This window comes from Gossypium hirsutum, chromosome D12 (assembly GCF_007990345.1).
Source record: "Gossypium hirsutum isolate 1008001.06 chromosome D12, Gossypium_hirsutum_v2.1, whole genome shotgun sequence".
Classification (NCBI taxonomy): Eukaryota; Viridiplantae; Streptophyta; class Magnoliopsida; order Malvales; family Malvaceae; genus Gossypium; species Gossypium hirsutum.
Window position 1 is genome coordinate 4,316,864 of NC_053448.1, and position 20,783 is coordinate 4,337,646.

The window sequence follows — 20,783 nt, forward strand, 5'->3', positions numbered from 1 at the left end:
TAATCACTGAACAATTCAAAAGTTTTTATTTAAGTCATTGGGCTATTAATTTTTTTTAAAAAGTCTGGGTAGCGAGCTTTAAGCAGCAATTCGGCAATCAGTATAATGGATCAATACACATTAATGAGTGAAAGAACATACATTAAATCTAAGTTGATTACGATCAAAGTCAAAGATTGAAGAAGAAAGTTGTTTGAATTTTAGTTCACAAATTTGTAATGTTCAAAGTTGTTTCATGAAAATAAATTGAACTATAGAAGAAAAAGAGAATGAAAGCTTTCAATTGGTGAAAGCGGTGTGAACAGATAAGGCAATACGATAGCGATTTTAATTCTAATAACTTAAATAAAAAAATTTAAATAATTTAGTGATCATCTTATAAAATTTTAAAATTGAGTGATCAAAATATAAACTTATTTTTACCCATAATTATATTGTATCATCTTATGTGTGTCTCTCTCTACCTGAACTCACGGACCGATAATACGTGTACTATAGAGTACAACAGTTTTGTTGGTTTGGAATTTTGTGATTGTTTGGACTTGTGATTGCTGATTCTTAGTTTTAGAGACATTAAAAAATAAAATAAAATAACACTTGGTTGAGAGTCGCAGTAATATCCGGCTTTCAAATTGCAGAAACCCATGTGTTATTTACTGCTAGATTTGCAGGTTTTGACCGATGTTGCATTGTTTATTACATGGTCGGTGATGACTTAGTTGGTCATATCTTCATCAGGCATTAAGCCATAAAAACCCTTAGGTTTTGCTTAAAACCCAAAAGGAGCATGTTTCTAATGGCAATGAATTATCCAAGTGAAGCAAAGGATGAGAAACTGGGGTTTGGTTGGTGGATGCAACTGCTGCAGCTACATTTAATAAAAATGACAAGCTGCAGGTTGGGATGTGCAATGCAAATTAGGGCTGGGTTTGCATGTGGTCCTACTCCAATGTGTGCAAATACTTAATAGTTTTAGTTTTAGACGCAAAATGTTTACACTTGAATTGCGCATCACCATCTTCCTAAGGCTCAGATTTAATGTCTCATTCTACACTCTCTTCTCTTCTTGTTATTCTCAAGCCATAACCCATAAAACAGGCCACCAACCTCATATGTACTGCAAACCTATGGCCTAAACATAGTGAAAATTGCTTTACTTTGATTTTGACAGGCTGAAAAAAGGGAGAAATAACGCCATCTATGAAAAGAACTTTTGCATGTTCTGTGAATGAGATTGGATGCAAGAGAAATGTATGAAAAAATATAAAAAGGCCCATCATTGTTTACAACAATACGGTACCCTGATGAGCCAGGAGAAATTGATAGACAAATCATTTTCCCTTTTTGTTTATAGTTGAAAATGACTTCGGCACGTGAAGGCCATGTTACTTCTGCCCCTACCAAGTTCTCCTGTAAAGACAATATCCTTTACCCAATTGCTTCAAACCGCTAACCCCTGATTTTTTTTTTACTAAAACTGTATACAACTCTCTTGGAATCTTGGAATTTTTTTATCAGTCCCTCAAAACTATTTAAAAAGTCATCAATTTCCCTTTGTCCCCAAATCTGATATCATAATAATACCCTCTTTTTTTTTAACAAATATCATAATAATTCTTAAAAATAACATTCTTATTTTATAGCATGTACAATGTATATCGTATAATTGTGTCATATCTAAAATTATCAAATCTTCGTATGATCTGTAGCTGTATTCAAAATACATGCATGGACATCAAAGTTTAATATAATTTTGCTATATTACTCAGGGCTAAGCTATAAGATCGTGACATGCATAACAACATAAAGTTTGATGGGGGAAACATTTTTTGTGGCTTTCGTGAAAGATGGATCCTTGATCAGATTGACAGAAGGTGAGGTGAGGACATCAAAGTTTAATATAATTTCGTGAAAGTGTAAATCATCTAAAGGAATGCCTAAAACATGAAGAGATAGAGAACAAGTAGATAGGGGTTATATATATTAAGGATTTTATCATGTTTAACAGATGAAAGAACCAATGGAACAAACATCACTAAACATACTTACAAATCTGAGTATTGATCTAACTAGTCAATTCAGCGGCTTCTGGAAAATAAATAACATTCTAATCCAATGGATCTAAAGTTTGAGTGTGAGAAGACTAGATAAGGAAGTTCCTTAAGCAAAGTAGAAGGTTTGGACCCACTATAACAAAATTAGGAAGGTTTTTGAGACAGAAGGATATATATAGGGCTGTACAGTATATTTGCAAATCCTAAATGATAATGACAATGGAATCATATTGAAATGATATTGACAGCAAGAAAAAAGACCTATCGAAATGCCAGAATTGACGACTCCATTTCCATTTACAATCACACTTAAAGAGCATTCACAAGGACTGGTTTAAGTACCTGGTGAAGGGCCATTTGATCAGGCAGCTTTATTGAAAGTTTCAGATCTAATGATGCATTTCCAGTACAAGAAATGGCAATCTGGTAGATAATGATACAAGTTTGAGAGCCAAATTCTACTACTTTCGGAGTAACATTGAAACAAAAGTAATCAATCAAGTAGACGGTTTGAGGTGCTTCAGAAATAACACACACACAAAAAAAAAAATTGAACCATCTATAACCAGAAACTGATATACTGAGAGCAGAATGGTAAAGATTCATCAGCCATGCATCCTCTGGCAAATGGCCATAACCTAACCAAATAAACAAAGACCATTAAAAGCAAAAAGAAGATGATATGAATTTTTCTTAGCTGGTCATATTTACAAAAGACATGATTTTAATCTTTATCAACATGCTTATTTTACATTTAATAGTTAAAATATTGTGCCCATAGTTCTTGGTTTGTTCCTCTGTCCCTCAAAAACAACTTATTGCCACTTTAAACTCTTAGTCTTTTGGGATTAGACTAAATCATTGTCATGAGTTTTCCTAGCATGACAGTGAACTGTAGCACTGCATCTTATCAGAAAACTGCAAAAAACTAAAATTTAAGGACTAGTTCTTATTTTCCACTATATTTTATATACTTGTATATCTTCAAGGAGAACTAGGAAGAAACTGGTGTTTTTCAATTAGTGAATTTACCTTCTATTAAAGAAAGAAATAGTAGATACTGTTCCTTTTGCCATGCTTTTATTAGTACAGAGCTCAAAAGCCATGAAAAGGAAGAAAACAAGACAAAGCTCAGCAAAGTCTTAGAAAATACATATCTCAGTTACATTACTATGCCATCACGTGCCTTTGCCGCGAAATCAATTTAAACTGGAAGTGGAAGTCTCAAAATTTCCAGGACTACTGTAAATTCACAATTCAGAGTGGTTTGAACTGTTGATTCTGCCCGTCGGTCAAGCTAATTTGTCGTCTGAGCTTAGCAATATGAGCTTGTACCTACACATTCCAGTTAAAATATCCAAACATTTGAATTTCTTGACATCTCTACATGATAATGGGCCAAGTATTTTGAAAAGATGTCAAAGTTTGTGAACAAACCAAATGTAACTGGAAATAGAAAAAGTAAAGATGCTTCGCATTTCATATTTCACAAATAGGAAACTCATCCTAGGAAGTAAAAATCATGCTTGCTTACCTGCTGACGAGCAGCTGCAAGTTGTAATAGCTCATCTGCTTCAGAGAAATTCAAGAACCACTGGCTTAGGGGATGGTCCTTAGTGTCACCTCTCTTCTTTTTACTTTCATCTTCAGTTGATACTGCAAGCAATTTAGAGGTATCCTCATGAAACATAAGCTTAACACCAAACAAAAAATTTCAAAGACAAGGCATAGGAATAAACCTGGGGGTGGTAAAGTAACACCAGCTGGTAACCTGGGGAAGGTTACTGCTGGATGATTCTGCACACGAGCTAAAAAACTCTCTGACGGTTCTGTGAATACAACCTCATCATAGGATTCCACAACAACAGGTTTTTTAGTTGACATGGGGCCAGATTCATCTTCTGGGTATAACTTCAGATGATGATATCTGGAGAATAAAATTTTACCATCAACATTTTGCCTCGAGGCTTTATTTAGATTTTTCGCTTTCCACCAATGGAGTGGGTGATATGTGATTTTTATAGCAAGAATTTTTAGTTAAAAACTGAATCATTGCGAGAAAATTCCAGCAATCACTAAATATCTTCAGTACAAAGGGGGGGGATGTCAGAAAATCCAACATTAATTCAACATAATCAGAACATTATATCTGCTGATTATTAAAATGTTTCACTTTGATACCAGCAAACTCCTTAAGAAATTGAATAATATAAAATGGAAAACAACAAATAAAGTAATTCATGTATCTCACGGTTATATCTAAATATAACCAAATTCATGAATTTTCTACACTTGATTTACCAACTGAGACACATCAACAGTAGTCTTTCATGGTAAGAGTTATCCACTGTAGGCCAAATGACTATTAACAACATCAAAATTAAAACGAGTAGAAGTTCTTTCTAGTGCTACAGAATTGTATGTTCTCCTACATATCTTTAACAATGTCCTAATTAAACAATGACTGTATTAGGACTAAACCTCTGCTATTTCTGGAATAAACCAACTTAACTAAAACCAGATTAACAGGCAAAGCAACTCACAAGTTCAAGGGCTTCTCACAAACATCGTTATGGAAGAATAGTGTAATGGCAATCTCAAATTCGCCCCACCCTGATTCTGATAACTCAAATGGAGCAGACTCCACAACCCTTGTTGGGTTATTGAAACTGGAATGCAACTGAAAAACAGCCCGTTTTACAACCACACTAAGATCCTCATTCGTTGCCCCACGAACATACACGGTCCATTTGTGCGATTGATACCTGAATCAAGCATTGAAAATACAAACCAAACGTAACTGAAACGTGCAAATAACAAACCAAAGAAGAAAGCAGAAGTTCCAATAGTTCCAAGTGTTAAGCAAATACTCACTCGCTTGCCTTTTTACCAAGCCAAAATGCAGCATTACCATATACGATAGGAACACTTATTTCAACATCTTTGATCTTCTTCTGCACCGGAATCATAAAATATACAACAATAAGATATTCCTGACAAAAGAACTACTTGTTCAGTAATAAAAACCTTTCAAAATCATAGTTTTATAGTGCAACCAGGTTGATAACTAATTTCTCTTTTCATAGGTTACATCATTTTGATTGCCGACATATTGGGTAAAACTCCAAATTTAAATGATGACAAATTGTAGCTCTAAAATTCAATTAAACATCAGTCAAATATCTGAACACGGCAATTTGAAAGAAAAGAAAAAAGACAGCTTTTTGGCTTCTTGGGGTGATGTTATTTAGGTGAATTGAGTCCAAAATTGAATTGAGATTTCAAGGCTACCTTCTTTTCACTGTCTTCGGATTTGCCCATTTTGGTGCGCTGTGATTTGAGCGTGGGCAAGCTAATCTCCGGCTGATCTGGATCTTTCTTTTTCGACAATGAAGTATCTACCATATCATGTAAGAAAATCGGCTCAACCTCGTAAGAAATCAAGGTTCAACTAGAAAGAAAATTAGGGTTTTTCTTTCCCCTTAGTTACAGTGCCTGGTTTGCAGGGCATGGGTTTTGAGGAATTGATTGCGTAAGAGAGGTTTCTATAACACTCATGATATTAGCCAATAATAGAGCAACATGTCATGTGACAGACGAACAAGTGCGCTATAGAATGACTAAAAGGCCCTTATTTTTAATGTTATGTTCAGTAGGATTGGCCAGCTTGAGTCTGGCCCTTTTGTAGTTGGCCCAGCGGCCCCGACAGAGAAATTAGGAACAAATTAAATTGCCCCAAAACTGGAATTTAATTCCAAACTTTTATGCCAATGAAATCTTGGCCGTGTTCGTAAGGTTAAAGCTTTGGAATTCTAACGTGAAAATGATGTGCACTTAACATAATTTATACAACACAATCCTTGCAAGCTCCATAAAAGCAGCCAAAATGAAGATGCTGCAGTTTCCTCCAAAGCATGTGGTGACATGAAGTTATCAACGTATTCACCCTTCTAAACTGCATGCTTCAGAATCCCATATGTTCATTCAAATGAAACCATTTACATCCTACATGTCTCCTTCATGACTGATACCTGCTCTATCAACCACTGACTTCTACCCAACTAAATGCGGTATCTTTCTTTAATCCTCTCTGCTTCATTGTCTCCCTTAACTGACCAATCTCATTCCACATTCTTAACCTAGCGTATAAATTTGATAGCTTAACATAAACTCCAACATTCTGAGGATCCAACTCGAGTGCCTTTTGAGCAGCAAATTTACCCAACTCAACATTTTCATGATCACTGCAAGCACTAAGTAAAGCCACCCACAAGGAAACACTGCCGTTGTTGTGGCCTTTCTGAAGCATCATCTCATTGACCACCTTCATTGCCTTCTCTAGCTCACCAGCCCTACATAGTAGATCAACCACACAACTGTAGTGCTCCGGACCAGGAATCAACTTGTAAACGTGAGTCATGCTATCAAAATACTCAAAGCCTAGTCTTATTTGACCAGTGTGACCACAGGCTGAGATGACTGTTACAAATGCCACCTCATCTGGCTTAATACCCTCCCTCAACATCTCTTTAAATAGCAAAATCAAATCTTTATAGTGTCCATTTCTTCCATACACACCAAGCATTGAAGTCCAAAGAACAACATCCCTTCTTTTCTCCCTCCCCAATCTCAGCCCTGCCAAACTGAAAACTTGGAAAGCTTTCATCACCAACCCACATTTTCCATACATTTCAATCAATGAACTTTGCAGAAATACATCCTCCACCAAATTATAAAATTTACGGAATAAATATCCATGCACTTGCCTCCCCAATTCAATAGCCGAAAGCCCTGCACATGCACGTAACATAGCCGATAAAGTAAAATGGTCATAATCCAAATTCAATCCAGGCATCTTCCTAACAAGTACAAGTCCCTGAATCCACAACTTAGCCTCACAAAATCCTGATAAAAGCGCATTCGCACAAACGGAGTTCTTAAAAGGAATTTCATCGAACATCACAGCTGCATCGGCGATGAGTGACGATTTTGCATATAAATCAACTAGAGCACTGCCTACAAAGACACTCGACGTCCAACCTGATTTCGCCACGTGACAATGAATTTGTTTACCAAATTCAGCTTTTTTCAATGAAGATGACGCTGATATGGAACTACACAAAGCATAAGTATCCAAAGAAATGCCATTAAAGTGCTTAAAAGAAAAGGTTTTTAGTGCAAAAAACGCAAACCCATTTTTTGAAAAATCAGATATTATTACATTAAAGGGCAATGGGTTTGGGGGATTTATGGATTTGAAGTAATTGGTTAAGATTTTAATGCTGGTTTTGCTTTCCAGGCATGCGGCATATGTGAAAATGAGTTCGCTGTGGATATTGGGAGAAACAAAAAACAAGCCTTTTCTAAGTAAGACAGCATGAAGGATTTTGGTGGCTATTAGACTCTTTATTTGGGAACAAGTTTGCAAGAATTTGGTGATGGAGTTGAAGCTCATTAAACTGGTAGAAGAAAATATTATGGAGTCTTCCAAACGCATTTTCTTCTTCAGAACGGTAGTTCGAACTTTCAATTCAATCAATTATAACAAGAGGAGATTGTTCCTTGATAAAGCCATGACACGGTGGCGATCTTGACTAACTCAGAAAAGTTAAAGAGGAAATGAAATGAAGAAGCCCTCGTAACAATTGATGGCATAACCACCTCATTTCCATTATGCTGTTTTAATGGAATGAAGAAGCCCTTGTCACAATTGAAATTCGGCTAGCTGTTATCTCCACAGCTGTGCTACCCAAAACGCCCCGTTTCACTTAAGAGACTAAACTAAAACGTGCTCGTATTACTAACCTGCGTATATTAACATACAACGCACCGCATCTCTTCCCCTAAACTCACCGTATCACTAACAATACTAACATTAAAATGCAGCGTATTAGATTATTAACGGTAATAATAGAAATTCAAATTTAGTTCATGACAAATACACCCATGCCAAAAAGATCCTTGACCTCAAGGATTGAATGTTGGATAACGTTGCTGCAACTCTGCAAGGCTCTCCCAAGTGGCATCATCAGGGAATGTGTTGGCCCACTTGACCAGCACCTTCATGGCCGTTTGATTGCCTCATTTGGCTAGGCGCCGATCTAAAATACAAACTAGTTCCTTGATTATAATTCCATCCAAGTCCACTGCTAGAAGTGTGTGTTAAACCGATTGTTGTCCCACGTGTCTTTTGAGTTAAGACACGTGGAACGTGGAGTGAATGCGGGACCTTGGGGGTAACTGAAGGCGGTAAGCTATCTGACCGACCTTTACCTCCACAGTAAAGGGTCCAAAGTATTTAAGGGCCAATTTTCGATTGAGGATCCTTCTGAAAAAATGTTGTCTGTAGGGTTGAAGCTTCAAATAGATCAGGTCTCCCACTTGAAAGGCCCAGTCACTCTTTCTTGTCAACAAAATGTTTCATCCTTTGTTGAGCACGTTTGAGATGGAACTGTAAAAGTTTTCTTGTTGCCTCTTAGTGTTAAAGGTTTCGATCTACACATTCCACACTAGATGAACCAACCAAGTATGAAAGATGATAAGGGGGAGGTTGGTCGTACAAAGCCTCATAAGGAGTCATTTGAATAGCCAAGTGGAGGGTAGTATTGTACCACCACTCAGCCAATGGAAGCCAACAAGTCTAATCCCTTGGCTGATCCCCAATCATGCATCTAAGGTAGCTTTCAAGACACCTATTCAAAACTTCAATTTGCCCATCAGTTTGGGGATGGTAGGCTGTTGACAAGTGTAGCTTGGTCCCCAGCTTGGTGAAGAGTTCCTACCAAAACAAACTTATAAAGACCTTGATTCTATCATAAACAAAAGAGTCAGGCAAGCCATGGAGTTTGAAAATGTTATCCAGGTAAGCCTAAGCCACTGTCAAAGCAGAGTAAGGATGAACAAGGGCCACAAAGTGACCATACTTTGTTAGCCTATCCACCACTCCCCAAATGGTATCTTTCCCCTTTGAAGTTGGAAGCCCATCAATAAATTCCATACTCACATCCAAAATATAAATTATTTATAAACTCAATTTAAACTATCAATTAAACAAATTAAGTTAAACTTTCTTACTACTGTTTTAGACCATGTAAATGATTAAAACAATGATTGATTGATTCGTTAATCACTAACTAAGCTAATAAACCTATACCGATTATATTGTTTGTCACTCTTAGCTAGGAATTTTCTCTCGGTCTCATCCTAGACTAAAATATACCACCTAAGTTCTCTCGGTCTCACTATTCATCACAATTATATTGAACTATCTAATGATATACTCTCCTTTCAATCTCGTTTATCTAGATTTTCCATTAGATGTGACAATTCTAGCATATTACGTATTTCGACATAAAAGAACAACCAAACAATCAATGATAGACATTAACTTAGTTTAACAATCAATTCATTAATTAACCAACAAACAATATCAACACATAATAAAGCTTAACACCCAAATAGACATTTCATCGAATAGTTGATATGCACAATATAAAGGTAAAGGTAAGAAATACTCATTTAGATGTGGAACCAATGACATCTAAAAGCTTGATCCATCTTCATTTACAAAAAAAATCTTTAGCAAGAAAAAGAAATAAAACAAAAAAGTAAAATCTTCTCTAAAAAAAGGTAAAACCTAATCTAAAAAATGAAAAGAAAAGAAAACCTAACCTAACCTGTAACACCCCTAACCCATATCCGTCGCCGGAACAGGGTTACAAAGCATTATCGAAATTTACAGATCAAATACAGACATTTCATATCACTTCACATTCATATCAGAAATCAATCATAAATCAATCATATTGTCCCTTATATGAGCCATCGAGGCTCAAAATACACATTTGAATCAAGTCAAGACTAAATTGGGAACTTAGAGAATATTTCACAAAATCTCAAAATTTTTCCAAAATACAGGGGACACACACCCACGTGGTCAGGCCGTGCATGTCTCAGGCTATGTGAGCATTCGAAATAGGGCACACGGTCGTGTCCCAGCCCGTGTTAGTACCCGTGTAACTCTCTAACTTGAGTCATACGCCCGTGTGCTAGGCCGTGTGAACATAAAAAAATTTGCATTAAATAGGTGCAGGGGTCACATGGCTAAGCCACATGCCCATATGTCAGGCTGTATGATAAATTTTGAGCATTCTGTTTTGAAATTTTAAAGATGAAAGGGACACATGACCAAGTCACACGCCCATATGCTAAGCCGTGTGTCACACACGGCTGAGGCTCACACCCGTGTCTCTACCCGTGTGGACAAAATAAGGACATTTCTAAATCATATTTCTCACCCAAATTTGCCTTCCACCTACATGAACATTTAAACATATTCTCAAGCCAATACAAGACATTCAAATCCATTCAAAATCAAGTCTTATACATGATATAATACCTCTTATAACCAATTATACAAACTTACCTAACTTACCAAATTCACATATATGCATATTTTACCAAATATGCTAACTTAATTTAATCATTAATTTACCAATATGATTCTATCAATCAACCATTTCAAACACATATCAAACATGATATAGCCTCTTATATTCACATCAAAACATGTCCATCACAAGCCATTCCAATGGCTAGTGCCATTATAACCAAAGTTGATTTACTAAATATACCGAGATGAGCCGATGGATAGTGTGATGATATCTCTGTCAAGCTTTCAACCCAATGAGCTTCTGAATTACTATAGAACAGAGGAAAATAAAATAGAGTAAGCATATTATGCTTAGTAAGTTCGTATAACAGGAAATTAACTTACCATTCATTTACCTTTAAAGTAAGCAAGCAAAATTCATCCAAATAAATTTGGCAATTTTCCTAAACACAAAAAACCTCAAGAAACATGTTAGTCATGTACTTCATGTGAATATCAAGAAATAAGGATGAGCTCATCATGTAACAATTTTCATATACATATGTTTTCCACATCATATATTCATATAACATATACATTTCCATAATAATTCATCTCAAGTTCAGATTATTCCATGTCGGAACTTTTCCCGCTGAATTTATTTGAAATATCGGTGGATACACAGGTAGTACACTTGAAGTGTACAAAACTGTAATCCGTCAAATCATATTCGGGATGCTTATACGAGCACATAAACAGGAAGCTCTTTCTCGAACCATATAACGGGAAGCTCATGTCAGCCATTAACAAGAAGCTCATACGAGCCAATAATAGAAAGGTTCAAGCGAGCCAATATCGGGAAGCTCTAGAGATCCATTAATCTGAAAGCTCATGAAAGCGCATTTAGTCAGGAAGCTCCGAAGAGCCATATATCGGGACGCTCATAAGAGCTGCGGTGTGTCCACAACACATGTAAGATCACAACCAATTGGGATGCTCCGAAGAGCTATTAACGGGAAGCTCGCAAGAACCATATAACGAGAAGCTCGAGAGGGCTAATAACGGGACGCTCTTTCGAGCTGTGGTGTGTCCGCAATATATGCAGGATCACAACCAATTCGGGAAACCTGTATCCATCGAAATTTCATCTTTTCAAACGGAACTTAACATTTATCAGACTTTGTCGGATATGTAATCAATTTCATATAAATAGCAATTACAAAATTCACATATACAACATTCAATTCAAACATATAAATATACAAAAATTTAATTACACGAACTTACCTTGACAAGTGTTCATGAATAGTAATATACTAATCTGATACTTTTTCTTTTCCTCGATCAAATTTCGTATTTGGTATATTTGGATCTATACGAGTAAATTTAGCTCAATTTAGTACAATTCATATTCAATTCAATCCAATTCACATCTTAGGTAAAATTATCATTTTACCCTCATACTTTTATTTAATTACGATTTCATCTCTAGGCTCGGAAAATGAAATTCATGCAATTTAATCCTTATTCCAAGCCTAGAAAATTTTTACATGTAACATTAACAGCCCATGTATTTCATAAAATTTATAATTTTTCCATGAATTTTATAACTTTTCAATTTAGTCCCTAAATCATAATTTCATCAAAATTCCCTTTACAAAAGTTGTTTATTTATCAACAATCTTTTATTTTCTACCATGAAACTTCATAATTCAACTATATTCATCTATGGAAAAATCCCAACACTTTGATAACTTTACAAATTAATCCCCAAGATAGCTAGATTAAGCTATTACGATATCGAAAATTTGAAAATTACTAAAAACAGGACTTGAAAACTCACCTAATTGAGCCAAAGTAAGCTTTTCTATTTTCAAGCTTCAAACTAGGATTTCCATATCTTTTGATTTTAGGAAAGATGATAAATGATGATATTTTGTTTTATTTTATTATTTATCATCTTTCCAATTTTATCATTTTCTTTTATTAATTTTCTATGGATGAATCATCATACTTATCTACTAACTCCTCTTAATGGTCTATTTTTCATATAATGACCTCTAATTTTGAATTCCATAGCTATTTGATACTTATAGCTACTAGAACTCAACTTTTGCATTTCATGCAATTTGGTCCTTTTATCAATTAAACATGTAATCGGTAAAATTTTCTTAACAAAATTTTCATATGACATTCCTATCATAATTCAGACCATGCAATAATATTAAAATAAATTTTTTACGGACTCGAATTTATGGTCCCGAAACCACTGTTCCGATTTCACTGAAAATGGGATGTTACATAACCTAACCTAACACTATGAAAACTTAGAAGAAAATGTTCAGCCAACAAAATCTGAATTCAAAGGCTTATAAAGTGGTATTTAGAGTCTACTAACATTTAACCTAACATTAACTATTATGCCCCTAAATGAAAACAAAGACTTAAGCTTGTTTGGACACAAAATTGCCCCTGCAATGTTATCACCCGTCAGGCAGCGGAATTGTGATACCATGGTAGTCTTGAATTGAAGGGTCATGGGGTGTCTCGGTATCGCAATACCACTAGAAATGACCTCACTGTTCTTCATTTCAACCCTAACTTCGATATCGTGATACCCCTTTTAGGTGATGTTTTCTTCAAGTTCGAGCCATTATTGACCCCTTACACTACTCAATTATATTGTTAGGTTCCCCATGGCACGACTGACCAATCTGGGTCTCAAAAGAGCATAAAACTCACAAAAATAATTTATTAACAATAAAAACTAAAAGTCGACAAAAGTAAATAAAAGGCACCTAAATTGCTTGAGAATAAGCTCTTTAAGTGTAATGGAGAGCCTAATTTGACGTATCAAATTATGACAGATCAAGAGGTGAGGTCAGCCTCACAATCTTCATTCGGTTTTTAAAAGATTTGACCAACTAAGAAAGTTGGCTTTTTAAGGTTTTATTTTATTAATTTTAATTATAAAATTATTTTCTATGAATTCAAAATGGAATAGTTTTTGGATTCAAATGAATTTATGACCGTATTTTAATTAGATCAATTTTTCATTGGTTTTGATTTTGTAAGATTTATTTAATTTTCAAAAATTAAAAAAATTGAAGTTAAATGTGTTATTTACAAAATTAACATTCGAGTTTTAGTCCGAACTCAAGTTAGAGTTGGATCTAAGCAAGTTTTAATGTTTTCAAATTTGAATCATTTCGAATTTATATCATTTTGGGCTTACATATAAAAATATTAAAACTCAACATTATTTAAACTTGACATGAAACTAAACTCGAAATAATTCAAATTCAAACTGAAATGCATTTTGATCTGATCAATACTCTTAAGATTATTTATATATAAGTCGTTCAATTGGATAAATGATTGTAGTATCAATATAATAATTCATTTGGTTGAGGAAGGTATAATTGATCAATACTCTTAAAATTACTTACTCACCATAATGTCATTACATTCATGCATTCACTGATTTAATTGAATTAATAATTGTACGATTAATTATATAATTCATTCAATTAGGCTCATAATTAGGAAATGTGTATGCACATAATGTCAGTAGACTAGTACATAAATGATTCAACTGGATCATTAAATGTAAGATTAATTATATAATTCATTAAATTATATTTATACATAGTACTTAAACTCAATTCGATAAAAGATTATATAATTAATATTATAATTCATTCAATTATATACATAATTGGCAAATGCACATAATGTCATTACACTAGCATAGAAACAATTCAATTGGATCATTAAATGTATGACTAAATATAATTCATTTGATTACGTTTATATAATTAATGATTGTATGATTAATAATAGAGGTGGCAATCGATGGGTTTGGGTGGGTTCAAATCGAGTTATTTCGGGTTTGGATCTTTTCAAGTTCAGGTTATTTTGACTTCGATTTTGAGTTTGAGTTTGTTTTACACTCCATATAATTATATATTTACGTAATTTAAATGTTTGCATCCAATTAATGTTTCAAAATTAGACCGGACCGACTAGCCATATTGATTGGACCGACAATCGTCGGTACATCAATCCAGAACAAGGCAAAAAAAATGATTGACTGCAAATCGATACGAACTGACTAAACCGGATTTTATAATTTTTAATGATTGTTTTATTTTTATGAATTTCAATAATGCATAATAATTGTTGAATCGGAACCAGTTACCTAGCCAATTCGAGTATCAGTTTAGTTCCAAAAACATTGATGTCCATATAAATTATTAGTTTATTGTTAAGTAAATTTTTATCGTAACGAAATATTTTAATTATATTGTCATTAAAATTAAAAATTTTAATTGTCACTTATTAGCATAAAAATAATATTCAATTATTTTATCATATAAAATCAAGTGTTCAATAATTTTATTATAAAAATATAACATATTATAAATTAATTATGTTAATTGAACTTGATGTTTGGAAAAAAAACTAATAATTGTGTTATGAAAAACTAACAATTTAAAAGAAAGGAAGAAAAGAAAAAATAAAAGATGATTTACAAATAGAAAAGATAAGTAATTATATATATTTGAGGGTTAGGTCTAGTTGATATTCTTAACATGGTTGCACTTAATAAAGTTGAAATTATTTTAAGGGGTATAATTAGATTATATATTTTTATGTAGTAAAATTATAATTTTATTGTTTTAATAGTTTTTATTTTTATAAATTTTAAAAAATTAAAATAAATTTTTATTAATTTTAAAGAAATAAAATATAATTTTATTATTATTAATTTAAAATTTTATAAATTATAAGAAAACTTAAATGAAAATTTTTCTACCTGCTACCCCTGGCTGTGAGTCACCGATTGAATGACTTCAAACAAAGATAAAAACAAAGATTTACAGGACTAAAGTGAGAGTTTATCCAAAATAAAATTTTAAAATGGCTTCCATCAACATTTGATTACCACGTATCCATCGAGGGTAAAGAAAATCTCAACAGTAATCCACGCGTCACCACGAAGTGGGGGGAAGGTGACAAAAGTAAAAAAGGAGGGATGGACTTTTTGTGCTCCCCATATCTAACTTCCCTTATCGGAGGCTCACTACCATCCCACGTGTCCTACCCCCAAATCGAGACTTGTATATAAAACAGCCTAAAGAAGCACCCGTCAAAAGGCCATTCGTATTTGACTCAGAGGCCACTGCAAAAATAAAGAGGCCTAGCTGTTTAACTCACAAGACAGCCACCCGCTTTTGTTCTAAAAGAGAATTAATGCAGACAAGTAGTAGAGGACAGGAGGAACCTCCCTAAAGAAGTTTAAGTTCAAGGGAGCTTGGTAAGGACAGTGATGGTCAGCTTTCTGTGAAGCATTTACAGTACAACCTGGTGTTGTTGATGTCAGTGCCTCTCTTGGCTTGGCTGCTTAGTGTTCTTCAGATCATATTATTTACTTTGAGGTTTGTCTTGTCCCAAAACCCCACCTACCTCATTTTCTATCTCTTTCTTGGTTATTTTCGTGCTTTAAGTAAAGCTCATGCATGTTAGGATTCTTTTCCTAGCTAAGACAGGTAACAAGAGAATTTCTATTAAACGAATTTTAATGCTATCATCTTAGAAAAAAAAAAACAAGAAGCCAAGTCTAGATGCACCAAGTATAAAAAAAAATGTAATCTTATTTGCTAATCTTACAGTTTCCAATAATCCAACCTTTTAGCTGTCGCTGTATCATTTGTAAGTTGTAAATTAATGGATAACATACAGGCAGTCAGCCACCAAGGTCACAAGTATAAAAAACCCATTGTCCTTTGAGGCTTTGACCAATTGACTTGTAAGGGGTATTTAATTGTCAAAATTTCCATTTCTAACTTGCTCGAGAACAATCGACCTATGGATTGATTCAGTCGGTGTTATATGGGCGACTTTCTGCTATTCTCCCACTCACACTTGCTTTACCTTTTCCTTTTATCTTCATATATGGGAAGGAATCTAGTGACGAATCTTGTGGAAACTAGGGTTGTCTTTTAGGAACTTTATTCTGCATACAAGCCATGAATGATTAATTTAAGACTTTGCTTGCCTCGTTATCCAATCAAACTGTGACACCATTGGCCAAAAGTGCACAATCAAGCCACACTTCGGACTAAGATTAAATTAATGAAAGCCTTGTTTGTATGTTTTGAATGTCATGATTAGTGGGGAAAACGCAAGTACTTGCTTCAATATTGGACCATCTTCCACTTTTATACCTAATTCGTGAATCGTTTACTCAAATTTCCCTTTAAATAATGAGATCAATATGGTCATATACACTATAAAGGTAGTTATCGGGGGGTCCCCTCTTTCCTTTAGGAGAATGAGTTGATAAAAATTGGAGACGAGACAATTGAGCACTATTCTCATGATAGAGAAATATAAAAACAGGTAAGACTTGGACCACGTCCAGGACCAGTGCCAGTATGATTTCCGATCATTAGCGTATAAAATAAGCGCATAAGCTTCTGGTTCTGCATATGTGTTTATAGGTTGTGAATAGAGATCGGGAATTAGGAACTGAAATCATCACACGATGGATCATCAGAGTGGTGATGGGATATGGAAGCTGACATTATTTAGAAATGTTTTTCAGGTTTTGAAAGAATTCACCCATGGAAAACAACAAAAGGTGAGCAAAACTGGGCTTAAAGAGGCTCTTTCAGATATTCTACTTGGTATGGCTGCAGGTTTGAAGCGGGATCCTATTGTGATCCTCCGTATGGATGGAGAAGATCTGTTGGAATTCATCAATGGTCCAAGTTATGAAGCGGAGATGGTGTCTATATTTTCACAGATAGAGTGTGAAGATGCATCGTTGCGTGATTGTATTACTAAGGCTTTGGAGAAACTTACAGTTGATCAAGGAATGCCCCCTTCGTCAGATTCTTGGGTATTTGGCTTTTTACACCTTTCGTTTCAGTCAGTAATATTAGGAGAATGTGAATTTGGTCTTTCTTCTGCTTGTGTAGGTTATGAGGAACATAGTGGAACCAGCTTTGGAATCATGGGATGACCAACCTGTCTCTCAAGAAACCTTCTTGGAAGAATCAAAGAAAGTAGCTAAGCGTGTTGCTCAAAATCTCAAGGAGGAGCCTGTGATTGTTGCTCATAGTGAAAACACCTTTGATGGAAGTGGCATTAAAAGACTACTATCCAACAAGTTTGAATTAGACAAGGTATATACATACATATACATGCTTTCGTATTTTCTTGTCTTACCCTAGTTTTCCCTGTGTGTATATATTTATGTCGGATTTTACATTTTCTCTTGTGCCGCCATTACTGAACCAAGTCTTTCATTTTCGCAATACAGTTGCTGAATGTAGGTTTAGAAAATGTGCCAAAGGATCGCAATGGGAAAATATCAAAGGAGTATTTACGTGTGGTGCTAGATGTAGTGGCTCCATCAGTTGGATTAACTCAAATCGGTGCTGTTGAACAGGTATTGGTATTGCAACCACACATCTCGATCGCCTGCATCTTCACATTCATCAATACATAACAAAAAGCTTGCAAACTGCAACACTCAGCTCTGGTTTCCGGAGGGTTGCTAGATTGGCATGCCCTAAAACACCTTTGTTTTTTTTTCACTCCACTAACTAAAACTCTTTTTTGAAATTCACCAGATGGACAAGGTTGTTGCTGATGTTCTCAACAGGATAGACGCGGATGATGGGAAGATGATTAAAGAAGATGAGTTCACGAAACTATTGACAGAGATCATGGGGAGCATCATGCTGCAGTTGGAGGGAAATCCCATCTCGGTTTCTTCGAATTCTGTTGTTCATGAGCCCCTTCCATCATCCTTATCGCTTTTACAGGCATCAACCTAGTTGCCTATCATCACATATCAGGTGTCATGAAATAAAAAAAGGTTCAATAAATTCTGGTTTAATCAAGTACATTTACCTACTAGCTTAAGTCATTTGTTGTGCAGTTTACTGGGTTGTGTTAATGAAATATGTTACTCTTAACGTAACTAAACCTAATGCATGTTTTATCAGCTAACAGACATTATTTGGAGCATTGACATTCTTTTCATACAGGTACAGCCCTAGAAATTGTCCATGATGATCACACCAATTACCAATATATAGAGAACATCCAATTTTATTCAATTTGCTACTCTGATTTAATCTTTTGGAGATAAATATATTCAGTCTCCCATGAGAATAATAATACACTCCACCTGGTAGGCGGTAGCCTCCATCAGTGATTCAGCGTCTCACAATTTCCAAAACGTTCCCATTAAGTTGACTTGTCCTACTTCTAGGTCCCCAACAACAAAGTGTAGGAGCGGCTAAATTCTTAATGTCATGCTTTTCATCTTCCCAAACAAGGCCTTCTTTGGGTAAGCCCTTGGTGAAGCCATAATAAATTATGCAAGCTAAACAAGGTCCTATCCAAAAGACCCAATGGCCATCCCACAACGAACCACCTCGCAGTAAGGCTGGGCCTAAACACCTCGCAGGATTAAGCCCCACGCCGGCATAACCAGCCCGCCCAGTCACACTAATGGACACAAAAACTGCTAGTGCCATCGCCCCTGCCACCACTGCACAAACCATAGCTAACCCTAGTTCTTTGCTTCTTCTCTTGTCAAATGCTATGGTTACACCAACAAAAAGCACCACAAATGTACAACAAAATTCCAACATCAATGCCGTCCCAGAGCTAACCCCAGAGGTTGGCCCGTTTCCATCAATGGTACAACCTCCCAAGGAATACTTTTTTGCTGCGTCATGGCTCATCACACTGCTGAGTATGAGAAAACCTGTTATCGAGCCTACACATTGGGCCAAGATATAGATGGAAGCTCGTGCTAGAGATATGATGCCCTTGAGGGCAGCAATGAAAGTAAAAACTGGGCTCATGTGTCCACCTGAAAGAGGAACTGTCACCATGAGAAACAGAAAGGCAATAATAAATACTGCAAATGGGACAAGAAGCTTGGGATTAGACTCGTTCGAGTCCAAGCAGGCGACAACGGATGTTGTTAATGTGAACATTAGTGAAGCAGTCGCCACCAACTCTGTGAGTGCTGCCTTCCACATCTAAAACAAACGAATGAGGAGGGAAGCATTAGAGCCCTTTTCTTCTGAAAATTGAATCAAGCAGAATAAATCATTTGTGGAAGAAGATCATTACCTCTGGTGAGGAAAACTCACGGGCACCAATGCAACCAAACAACGTCGCTTTTATAGATTTAGATTCCTTTGGGAGCCTTGTCTCGTGATTTTCAGCTGAACTTGCTGTTGGAAGATTATGATCAGATCCGCGAGAGAGAATGGAATCCATGTCTTGAAAAATATCCGAGACTATTTACAAGAAATAATGCTTGCCGGATGAAGAAACCATTAATGGTTAATCCATTATATATATAATATGGTGAAAGAATACGACCAAAGATTGTCACACTGTGACTGCCATGGCTTTTATATTAAACGGCCAAGTCCCATAATATTACAAGTGATAGTTGCAATTCAGAAACGAAACATTAGCAATCCATTCCATAGTTGCCAGTTACAAGAAGACGAAATCTGATCTGGTTTCTGGCAAAGACCAAATGCAAAACACCAAAGAAACTAACAATGGAAGTATATCTTGTGTAATATGCTTTAGGCAAATTTTGTTGGAGGTGCAGAAGTAAACCCACCACGATCCAAAAAGCCTTTTTATCCGATAAGGATATCCATTTTAGATCAACTAAGATGCTTACTCTAGGTTTATTAAAAAATGAAGCATCCTTAACTTATATAGCAGTCGATGCTTAATCTTGGCGTTTTACACTTCACACCTGTCATCTATACTTTGAAATTGTCAATTTTATTATATCACTAAACAGTAATCAACTCCAGCTAATACTCCAATCCCCCTTAAAATAGTTACCTAGGAATTTTATATTACAGAAAACATAGAAAAATCCTACCAAACAAAATATTTCAAAGAGAAGGCATAGGAATAAACCCGAGGGTGGTAAAATATTTCATTCAGTTTGCAGCTTCCACTTTTCATAGATTGCATATTTGTCAATTCGCACTTTTTTCGAGTTCCGACCACTCTTTCTTGACCATCTTGCAACAAACTCCAATGTTGTTTTCTCGTGCAACTTCTTCAAAAATTGCATGCTCCAATACTGTTAAATTACATCTGTGATAAGTTTCAACAATAGGCCTGATTTTAACAGGAAGATCATCAAAACCTTCATCTTCATCTTTATCTTCAACTTTAGTCATCTTCTCAACCGGTTTTGACTTGCACACTTGACTAAGGGAATTATAGTTCACATGTCCCTGTCTTTTGTGCCAACTATATGATTTATCCATTGAACTGGTATAAGC

The 20,783-nt window shown here is 35.3% G+C and overlaps 4 protein-coding genes across 9 annotated transcripts; 1 reads left to right on the forward strand and 3 right to left on the reverse strand.

Annotated features, from left to right (window-relative positions):
• Positions 1-2,332: 2,332 nt before the first annotated feature.
• On the reverse strand, positions 2,333-7,556 carry LOC107902022 (transcription initiation factor TFIID subunit 14b). 4 transcript variants are annotated; one of them, XR_001685557.2, is made up of 7 exons: positions 5,346-7,556; positions 4,929-5,047; positions 4,598-4,819; positions 3,794-3,981; positions 3,589-3,710; positions 3,087-3,389; positions 2,333-2,692 (listed from the first exon to the last, which is right to left on the reverse strand). XR_001685557.2 is itself a non-coding variant. In XM_016828248.2 (6 exons), the coding sequence occupies exons 1-6, from the start codon at positions 5,457-5,459 to the stop codon at positions 3,312-3,314; spliced, it is 801 nt and encodes a 266-aa protein (XP_016683737.1). In that variant the 5' UTR covers positions 5,460-7,556; the 3' UTR covers positions 3,066-3,311. The 4 variants fall into 4 exon arrangements, 3 of the variants coding, with proteins under 3 accessions (XP_016683737.1, XP_016683736.1, XP_016683735.1); XM_016828248.2 differs by lacking the exon at positions 2,333-2,692 and having other exon boundaries at positions 3,066-3,389; positions 4,929-5,005; XM_016828247.2 differs by lacking the exon at positions 2,333-2,692 and having other exon boundaries at positions 3,066-3,389; positions 4,929-5,008.
• Positions 5,347-7,551, reverse strand: LOC107902019 (pentatricopeptide repeat-containing protein At3g12770). Its single transcript, XM_016828241.2, has one exon. It carries the CDS (start codon positions 7,549-7,551, stop codon positions 6,094-6,096), a length of 1,458 nt encoding a protein of 485 aa, XP_016683730.1. The 3' UTR covers positions 5,347-6,093.
• Positions 7,557-15,586: 8,030 nt separating the features above from the next.
• On the forward strand, positions 15,587-18,450 carry LOC107902021 (uncharacterized). Of its 3 annotated transcripts, XM_016828245.2 has the most exons (5): positions 15,587-15,866; positions 17,036-17,332; positions 17,412-17,618; positions 17,756-17,884; positions 18,069-18,450. In XM_016828245.2, exons 2-5 carry the CDS (start codon positions 17,120-17,122, stop codon positions 18,273-18,275), a joined length of 756 nt encoding a protein of 251 aa, XP_016683734.1. In that variant the 5' UTR covers positions 15,587-15,866; positions 17,036-17,119; the 3' UTR covers positions 18,276-18,450. The 3 variants fall into 3 exon arrangements, with proteins under 3 accessions (XP_016683734.1, XP_016683733.1, XP_016683732.1); XM_016828244.2 differs by lacking the exon at positions 15,587-15,866 and having other exon boundaries at positions 16,823-17,332; positions 18,078-18,450; XM_016828243.2 differs by lacking the exon at positions 15,587-15,866 and having other exon boundaries at positions 16,847-17,332.
• A 1-nt stretch (position 18,451) lies between these two features.
• Positions 18,452-20,394, reverse strand: LOC107902020 (aquaporin TIP1-2). The gene is made up of 2 exons (XM_016828242.2): positions 19,591-20,394; positions 18,452-19,496 (listed from the first exon to the last, which is right to left on the reverse strand). Exons 1-2 carry the CDS (start codon positions 19,738-19,740, stop codon positions 18,660-18,662), a joined length of 987 nt encoding a protein of 328 aa, XP_016683731.1. The 5' UTR covers positions 19,741-20,394; the 3' UTR covers positions 18,452-18,659.
• Between the last annotated feature and the right edge of the window lie 389 nt (positions 20,395-20,783).

What these genes read in the sequence shown, in the direction of transcription:
- LOC107902022 (XM_016828246.2), bottom strand. Translation starts at nt 5,459, where the DNA reads ATGGTAGATACTTCATTGTCGAAAAAGAAAGATCCAGATCAGCCGGAG. An exon ending in TGTTACTTTACCACCCCCAG is followed by an intron (nt 3,711 to 3,793) that starts GTTTATTCCTAT and finishes AATTGCTTGCAG; the next exon opens with TATCAACTGAAGATGAAAGT. An exon ending in TTGCAGCTGCTCGTCAGCAG is followed by an intron (nt 3,390 to 3,588) that starts GTAAGCAAGCAT and finishes TGGAATGTGTAG; the next exon opens with GTACAAGCTCATATTGCTAA.
- LOC107902019 (XM_016828241.2), bottom strand. Translation starts at nt 7,551, where the DNA reads ATGCGTTTGGAAGACTCCATAATATTTTCTTCTACCAGTTTAATGAGC.
- LOC107902020 (XM_016828242.2), bottom strand. Translation starts at nt 19,740, where the DNA reads ATGGATTCCATTCTCTCTCGCGGATCTGATCATAATCTTCCAACAGCA. An exon ending in GTGAGTTTTCCTCACCAGAG is followed by an intron (nt 19,497 to 19,590) that starts GTAATGATCTTC and finishes CGTTTGTTTTAG; the next exon opens with ATGTGGAAGGCAGCACTCAC.
- LOC107902021 (XM_016828243.2), top strand. Translation starts at nt 16,976, where the DNA reads ATGGATCATCAGAGTGGTGATGGGATATGGAAGCTGACATTATTTAGA. An exon ending in CCCCTTCGTCAGATTCTTGG is followed by an intron (nt 17,333 to 17,411) that starts GTATTTGGCTTT and finishes CTGCTTGTGTAG; the next exon opens with GTTATGAGGAACATAGTGGA. An exon ending in AAATCGGTGCTGTTGAACAG is followed by an intron (nt 17,885 to 18,068) that starts GTATTGGTATTG and finishes GAAATTCACCAG; the next exon opens with ATGGACAAGGTTGTTGCTGA.